The sequence below is a fragment of the Octopus bimaculoides genome, chromosome 11, assembly GCF_046866305.1.
Source record: "Octopus bimaculoides isolate indiv1 chromosome 11, ASM4686630v1, whole genome shotgun sequence".
In the NCBI taxonomy this organism is placed as follows: Eukaryota; Metazoa; Mollusca; class Cephalopoda; order Octopoda; family Octopodidae; genus Octopus; species Octopus bimaculoides.
This window is the reverse complement of record NC_142938.1, coordinates 22670421-22679673: the sequence shown is the minus strand read 5'-3', so window position 1 is coordinate 22679673 and position 9253 is coordinate 22670421. Positions and strand designations below refer to the sequence as shown.

At 34.5% G+C, this 9253-nt stretch overlaps 1 protein-coding gene across 2 annotated transcripts in view; it reads left to right on the top strand.

Moving 5' to 3' along the window:
- LOC106879401 (ciliary microtubule inner protein 6) overlaps positions 1 to 3520 on the top strand; it is a 50510-nt gene extending 46990 nt beyond the window's left edge. For both annotated transcript variants that reach the window (XM_089360582.1, XM_014928944.3), the window contains exons 3-4: positions 762 to 871; positions 3350 to 3520. In XM_089360582.1, the coding sequence (XP_089216708.1) occupies positions 762 to 871; positions 3350 to 3496 (257 nt within the window). In that variant the 3' untranslated portion in view covers positions 3497 to 3520. The remainder of the gene's footprint in view (positions 1 to 761; positions 872 to 3349) is intronic.
- Positions 3521 to 9253: the final 5733 nt, after the last annotated feature.

Sequence of the window (9253 nt, the reverse complement as noted above, 5' to 3'; positions counted from 1 at the left end):
GATGGAAACTGAAAGAAGCCCGTCATATATATATATATATATATACATATATTTATGTGTGTGTGTGTGTGTCTGTGTTTGTTCCCCCACCATCGCTTAACAATTGATGCTGGGGTGTTTATGTTCCCGTAACTTAGTGGTTCAACAAAAGAGCCAATAGAATAAGTGCTACGCTTACAAAGAATAAGTCCTGGGGTCAGTTTCTTCACCTTTAAGAGGGTGTTTCAGCATGGCTGCAGTCAAATGACTGAAACAAGTAAAAGAATAAAAGAATATATATATGTGTGTGTGGTGGAGGGGGGTCTGTCTGTCCCTATCCCATACCACTTGACAATTGATGTTACTTTGTTTATGTCCACAGAACCTTAAAGAAAAAGTGCTGGTGTAGATTTTTTGACTAAAAACCTTTCAAGATGGTGCCCAAACATAGCCACAGTCCAATGGCTGAACCAGGTATAAGATAGCAGATATGTAATCTGGGTTTAAAATCAATGTAAAATCAATGTAAAATTCGAGACATCATCTATCACCTACAACTTGTAATTTCACTAGGCACAGTTACAGACATGTCACTTATCTCATTTGCTCATCATGTCCTTTGTTGATTAGAAGTGGTCTTGACTGTGGTTTCAGAATTGATAAAGTGAACACCAGTAATATATTTAGGTTATTCAGTTGGTAAAACGTTTCCCTTATAAGCAAGGAAATTATAACCCTTTGTCTCATTAAAATAATCAATGGTTTATTACTTGCTATTACAGACAAACTGAAAGCCCCATGGGACAAGACAGATGGTAGTTTAAGTGAAAAGATTTCCTATGAACATTGCTATGATTGTCGGAAAAAGACAAACTACCCCATCCGTGGAAAGGTGAGTTACCATTGCTATGGATTGTTTCACTATGCCATTTGATAGTATATTTTCTATGTGAATGTTCCTTTAGAGTTTAATTCTTTTGATACCAATCTGCCCTTGGTTCTATGAAGCAAACTTCATAGAATATAAAACCATCCATCAAAATTTCATGTTAATTTATGTTTCAAGCACCAGTTTAATAATGACAAAGTTATTTTACTAAATTCTTCATTTTCAAAAGTAATTGAAACAAAGGTAATGTGTTTCAGTGTGTAATTCAACAGAAATATGGTGACAACAGAATTTCTATGTGATTTCTTGAGAGCTAGAAGCAGCAGAAAAATCTCTTTTAAGTCACATCATCATCATCATCATTTAATGTCCACTTTTGTATGCTTGCATAGGTTAGACAATTCCTTGAGGCAGATTATCTTTGGCCAGATGCCTTTACTGCCACCAACCCTCACTTGCTTCCATGCAAGGTCATATTTCCTCATGGCCAGACATGTTTTTCATGGAAGACTGAAAACAAACAAAATTGCTTGAATAATGATGCTTATTTACAATCATCACATCATGTAAAGACAAGGGTACATATACACACAGGGTTGGTGCTAGGAAGTATGGGGCCCAATCAAAGAAATGTCAGCAGAGCCCTCTAATATACAAAAACTGAAGATTGATGTTTTATATAGTATGCCAGTCCTAGCCAAAAAGCATTGAGGGTTTGAAGCTCCCCACTGATCTTTTTAACATATTGACCACCATTTCAAAGGATTCCAGAGGTCTTTGTTATTCATAATTTCTAGAAATCTAATATTTAGGATATTTCAGAGGCACCTCTTTATGAATTCCTACAGCTTTCTGAGAATATATGCAGACTTGGCACGATACAGCAGGACAGATTTGATATTGCTATTGAAAATTCTTGGTTTAATGTCTAGATAGAGCTTTTGCTTTCATGACAGACTTTGAAATATTGAAGTCTTCTCTATAGTCTAGATCCTCAATCATCTGCTCTTCTGTCTACTGCAGACTTGCACTTTCAGCCTGCATAGTTTGACATATTACCCAGTAAATTGCTGTCAAGATCATTGGTGATAACAAGCACTTGTGCTTCACACCTCATTTTACTTGGAACAGTTTCAGCAACTCCTATTGTGTATCACTTTACAATGGACATCCTTATACAACTACTGAATGATATTAGTGAGCACGATGAAAATTCTGTAATGGTGTAGTAGACCTTAAATCACTTTCCTGTTAATATTATCAAAATCTTTTCCAAAGCTGAAGCTGAGAAAGAGAGGAGCCTGTTATTTTTGTAACTGTTCAGTGATAATCAAAAGTGTAAGATTCTGGTTATAAAACTATCCCTCCATAATTCATGCTTACTCTGCTCTTAATATGCCTTGTATGGAATTTTTCAGTCTTTCAAAAGTGATTTTCACAAGTACCTTGCTTGATACTGACTGAAGCATGATACCTCACCAGTTCTTACTCTCACTTTTATTGGTACTTTCATCAGATAGCCTTTCTTCCATTCCTTGAACACTCTGCCTTCCATCCATATTTGCTTTAGTAGGGGGTGGGGAGTGACCTAGCAAATTCATGTGGAAACCTGGTCCTGCTGCTTTTCTGATTTTCAACATCTCTGGAGGATTTTATGATTTTATTCTTTATAGGCAGTTCAACATTTATGTTTTTTGGAGGCAAGAGTAGACAATGGGGATCTGCATATGGGTAGGGGCCTGCTGAACAGTTTAAGGAAGCGTTCAGTCCATCTTCTCTTCTCTGATGCCTTTGTTATTTGCTATTCTAATGTGCTTTTAACTGGTTTGGATCTACTCGAACATATTTCAGTTAATATTGAGATATTGTACAGGATTCTGCAATTTCCTTTTTGTGAAGCTTTCTCTACTACTACTACTACATCATCATCATTATTTAATGTCATTTCCCATGCTGGCATCATTGATGACAATTCTCATGGTAGGCTCTTTTGTCTTTCTTTGCACGTCTTTTTACCATCTTGTTAGCAGCGGTTTATTTCCAATCCATAAAGTGACACAAATGCCACCAGATTGGTAAATTAGAAAACTAAATTGACCACATCACTATTCCCATAAAATGGAGGTCTAGCTTGATTGTTACTTGATTGATGAAAGGAGTAGATATCACATTGGAACACCGCATCCAAAGGAAAGCAGAGGGAAACTACCTTTGTATCTCACACAAAATTTGTATGTCAAGAAAGTTACCAGAAGCTATTCATTGACCTGATGCTAGAAAGAAGGAATATAGGTAGACTTAGTCTTTTTGACAGTAAAGATTCAGATTTAATCTTGTATAAACTAATAATTTACTGAAGAGGTCACCTAAAATCAGATTCCTTTAATGAAGTCTTGAATTAGATAAGAGATGGTATTAGAAACTAACACAATATAATAGACAATGTATTTAATTTTAACAATTTCTTTATCCCACATGTAGCGCCATGGTGCATTTACTTGGAAAGTACTACCAAAAGAAATTAGTGAAAACCAAGAGCAGAAGAAACAACCAATCTTTTTCACTGATGAAAGTTGTAAAATCACTGTTGAGGAAGATACTGTACACAAACCCATATATTTTCATTAAAAATATTCTTAAAAAAACCCATCACATTCCTGTTTTGTTCTATGAATTTTCATTGATACCAAGAGTTAGTTTTGTTTATTTTTATTTTTATCAAATTGAAACAATTTCATACTCTTGGAGTAATAGAAATTTTACTGCTAGACATCCTTTCTGTTTCTAAACATTCCTCTCTGAGATGGAATTCCTTTCCTGCAGTTGTTGACTTGTAATTGTTCAAGAGGAACATTAATCATATGACTTTTGTTGGCCTGTAAAGGCCATGGTCACAGACCCTTTCTTCAGGTAGTAATAATAATAATTCTTTCTATTATAGGCACAAGGCTTGAAATTTAGGGAAAGGGGACCAGTTGATTACATCAGCCCCAAAAGAAAAAAAAGAAAAACTGATCTTGATGCTCAACTGGCACTTATTTTATTGACTCCAAAAGGATGAAAGGCAAAGTCAATCTCAGCGGAATTTGAACTCAGAATGTACAGGTGGATGAAATGCCATTGAGCATTTTGCCTGGTGTGCTAACTGTGGTATGACGTCAGCAACTGGGGAACTGACCTCTGACCAGAAGGGCGAGCTGACCGGAAGAGGAAGAAGGGCCAAGGGAGCCTCAATCGGGATTTCGTGCCCTTTTCGAACGGGGTTGTTGTGAGGAGAGGACGTGCCAAGTGATTGTCTAGGTGTTGGGAGAAGTAGCTGCTATTTCTAGTGTTCTTTGGGTCAGGCGAGCCGCGAGGATCGGATACCGCAGGACAGACTCGTGCAAAGGAAGGAAAACTGAGGTAAGCCGATTACTTCTACTCGCATGCATACACCACACTAACAATTCTGCCAGCTCCAATGCCTTAGTAAGAATAATACCAAGTAGAAAGCAAGGCAAGAATTAAATACCTTGCCCAAAGGCATAGTACAATGTTTTTAGTGTCATTTATCTTCTTGTGGTCTATGGAACTGTTCGTAGAAGTAATTACACCCTCCTCATCATTTTAATGTCTACTTTTCCATGTTCACATGGGTCAGACAAAATTTGCAAATTTTCTTCAGGCTGATGTCCTTTCTATCACCAACCCTTCACTGCTTCCCAGTAAGGTAATAAATATTTTCTCATGGCTGCACATGTTTACATGAAAAATTAGATACAAAGGACACTGCTTGTATGAGGGTGGCACTCATTTACAATGTGAAGACAAGGGGATACCCACTCTCACACATATATTTATACATACACATGATGAGCTTCTTTCAGTTTCTGTTTACTCAATCCACTCACAAGGCTTTGGTTGGTCCAAAGCTATAGTAGAAGACACTTGCCAGGCAATGGCATTGAACCAAGTGTTGTGAAGTAACCTTTTTTAACCATACAGCCATGCTTGCTCACATCTACTAAATATATATTGGGATTAATTCAGCTGGAAATTCCCATTTTTTTTTAATGTCATGTTAAAAAGATATCAATATTTTACCTATCTCTTGTATAAAACCTACAGTTCAATAACTTGAACTTGCTGCTGTCTTGTTGAACTGGTTATTACAAGGAAATGGTAATACAAAAAACAAAAGAAAAGTAGCTATATCCACTTGTATAAACCATGGAGAGAGATACATTTTAATGTAACTGATAAATGTTTTGAAGATCTGCAGTGGATACTTTGCAGGAAAAAAAATAGAATTGTTGTAACAAGAAACAATATAAACACACTTATAGCTATATAGTTTAGCAGTTCATTTGGTAATCACATGGTTCCAGGTTTGATTCTAGTGTGCAACACCTTGGGAAATATCTTTTTCCTCAACCCAGGAATCCACGCAGGAAAAAAAAAAAAGGATGTAGACACACATATAGCTGTGTAGTTTAGCAGTTCTCTTTGTAATCATGGTTCCAGGTTTGATCCCAATGTGCAGCACCTTGGGAAATATTTTTTCCCATATCCCTGGGCTGACTCTAACCTCAAACCTTATGAATGAAATCAGGATGATGAAAGTTGTGTAGAAGCCCGTTGGACCAATTCTACTCACTTTTAGGTGGTAGAGTTAATCTGTTGCTTAGACTTATCATCAACTGCCCTTTCAGTGTCTTTAGTAAAGCATACTATATTGCAAGTATTCCAATTAAGTCTCAGATGTGAGGATAATTTAGACATCTTAGTTTCTCCTTCACTCCGCTATATTTGAAGGCTCAGTAGAAAGTTATGGGTAAAGCCTTTCCTTCTCTGATTTTGCCATGAATAAATAAACAAGATAGGCACAAGAAGTAAAAAGTTAGGTAGTTGAATCAGACAAGAAAACAGTTCTGTGTGAGAAGTAGGAAAGCAAAAAAACAAAAAAAAAAGCTATTTTATATAATATTTTTATTGAAATCACATTGAAGCGACAAGAATGTTTATGATGGCAGACAGTTGCAATAGAGTATCTGCTCTAACACTATCGCTACTACCATGGCCAGTTTCAAAACATGTTGCAGACACTTGCTATGCTGTTAAAGGAAGCTGCAGTGCGCAGAACAAAAGACTGCAGCCAAATGCTGCAATACAGTACATTAAGCCAAACATTCAACAACAAAATTTTCAGAAGAGCATCTCTGTAGTTAAATGGTTTTAACCAAGAACTGCACTTGTGCAGCATTATTGCTACCATTTTCAATTCAAGTTGCAGCAAAGTGTTGCTTTTTACTTCTCCTCAAGAATGCTTATCTTAGGGTGGAATTGCGGGAATAATATAACAGGAAGATTTTGTAGTTCTTTTGTGGTAAATATGAACTATTTTTGAGATCAGGCTTAGTTTGAATACAAAGTGGTCAGTTATGAGAGATGAGTCAGGTTGCTAGAGTATTTGAATATGAATGATTATTATAAAAGAAAAATACAATGTAAATTATAATAAAAATGAATTAAACACAAAGTTAAAAATATTTTCTTTGGCAGGAAAGTATGTTGGTAATGTTTAAGGCTTTGGAAAAGCTTGCTGTCTTACCTTATAGGAATTGGAGCAGTAATTAAGATATTTTGAGCTAGTTATTAAGATTAGTCAAAACCAATTTTCATTTGAATTTTTAGTGAAGAATTATATAGCTTTTCAGAACATTGGTTCTTGAAGCAGATAAGCTTTAAATAATGGTGTATGAATATTGGGTTAAAAAACCCTTTAACCGAATATTTACATACTATTATTTATAGTTTATCTGCTTCAAGATCCAATGTTCCAAAAAAGAATTATTTCATGTTCTCCTGAAGTTTATAAATTCATATGAATTATATAATATTTAATCCTACTTGTTTCAGTTTATCTAACTACAAACTACACATGAAGCTTTTCCTAGAAAAGTTACCCTTGATAAACTCTTAACTAACAGAAAAATTCCTCTCATATTTAACAAGAGTTATATAGCAGTTCTTTTGCTCCTCTCTAAATTTGCAGTTTAGAATTTAAGTAAGAAGCAACATTTGAAGACATAAAAAGGGCTATAGAAGAAAAGCAAGTCAAGTTCATAACTAAATTACTACTATTCTTATTTGCAGCTAATTTCATTTTCACCATTAAATATACCTGAGAAAAGTGTGAATATCCAACGGATCCAATATGATAAAAATTTCAAAACTTTGTATAAATGTGAGAAACCAATCATTCTTCATTGAAATTCTTAGAGGAATTAACTGAAAATCCCAAAACTTTCAGCAGAAACTGTAAATATTCTTTCTGGAAGCTGTACAATCATTATTGCTCACCTCTGGGGAGAGTTAAAATATTTATGTTCTCATCATGGGAATTTCTAAAGATAATGGTATTTCAAAAGAGAATATACTTTCTGTGTCTAGATATAGTCAGTATTTAATGTAGTGGCAAACGCATTGAGTGGTTAGAATATTGGGCTACCAATGCATTGTTTCTATGTTTATATCTACAGCAGATGTTTTATATCTCTATCTCTTTCTGTTCAAGACATTTATTTCTTCAAGACCAACTATACATAAATTGTCAGACACAGATACAAGATCTTTTGGCAGCAATGACTTCTGTAGTGGACTGTCAAATTTCACCTGCTTAATGCCATGAAATGTGAACTAAGTAATGGTCTGCCTTATGAGGAAATCGTTGATGCTTATAATAGCTTTTATCGCAATTGTCATAAATTAAGAAATTTGTTTTGCGACCATGTGTTTTAAAGTTTGATCTTTAAGGCAGAACATCTTGGTAAAGTGACTTTTATAGCTCCAGGTTGACCAATGCCTTGTCAGTAAAATTTGTTAGATGGAAACTTGAAAGTCTGTCTTTTATATGTGTATGTGTGTAATGCTGTATACTGTTATGTTTAAAAGATGACTGAGTCATTTGACAAATAGCAATCAATAAAATTACTGAAGTTGATATGATAGATGAACACAACCTTAAAGTTGGTGCCATATCCAGAGTCTAAGAATGGTAAAAGCTTAAGTAAATTTATTAGAAATGAAAACCATTTTTTAAAAATCCTGTCTAAGAAGTTTCTAATTTTCAGAGTTAGTAAATTCCTATTTCAGTCTGAACTTCTATTATTTCAGGAATTAGAGATAAATTCCTCACAAAAAAAAAAAACAAAACAATTTATTATTGAGAATCTGATTAAAATGTGTAATTTTAATAGTCAGAGTTAAACATATTGTTGTAAATTTGTTATAGCAGTTGTAAGGATCTTAACATTAAGTATATCAGTCTTAGATGAAAGTGAAACAAGAAAATCTGAAGAGATTGATGGTCTGTGTTGCCAAATAGTCAGAACAAAAAAAATTTGTAGTGTGCAGTAAGGAAGAGAAGTCTAATATCAGGAAAACTGTCTCATCTGTATTTAATGAAAAGTCCAGGCAGGATATTTCATCCAAGACAAATGAGACTGTTTCCTGACATTGCTGAATAATAGTGAACATTTAATCTTTATCTCAAGAGTTAAACATCTCTTCCTAATGGCAAAATGTCATAGTTTCCATCGCAAACTTATTGTAAGATTATAGTTAGTCTGGGAGGTAGAAGGGATAGAACTAGTAACTCATTTTGGGTTGTTGAGACTAAACAATCTGACTTGCAGAACAAAAGTTGCATATAGTTAATCATTATTCTTTCATCTTTCAGGATCATTAAAATAAATACTAATCATGTACTGGGTTTGAGGTAATAATTGACTTTCCCCTCTCCTCAAAAACTGCTGGCCCTGTACTGAAATTTGAAACTATTATTATTTTTATTCTGAGTTCAAATTCTGCTGTGGTTGAATTTGAGTTTCATCCTTTTGGGGTTGACTAGACTCCTCCCCAAAAATCTCAGGCCTTGTGCCTATTGTAGAAAGGATTATTATTTATATTATTTATTAAAATCAGTAAGGAGCAAGAATTCAGCTAACTAGGTCTGAAAAGTTGTTTTGGAAAAGAGAGAGAGAGAGAAAAAAAAAAGGCAATGAAGGAGCTTACACATAGCTGATCAACCTGCTAGAATTGGCAGCCAAATCTACCGTCTTAGAAAAAGAGCATACTGAATAATGTAATAGATAAAATATGACTGAATACAAGCTGGTGTAATTATGACTGGAACATCTTTCACTAAGTAACAAGTAGTTTTTTGAAAACAATTTGTTTCTTTTGAATTCTTTAACATATCTTGTAGTTTTCTTTTGCTCCTCTCTAAATTTGCAGTTTAGAATTTAAGTAAGAAGCAACATTTGAAGACATAAAAAGGGCTATAGAAGAAAAGCAAGTCAAGTTCATAACTAAATTACTACTATTCTTATTTGCAGCTAATTT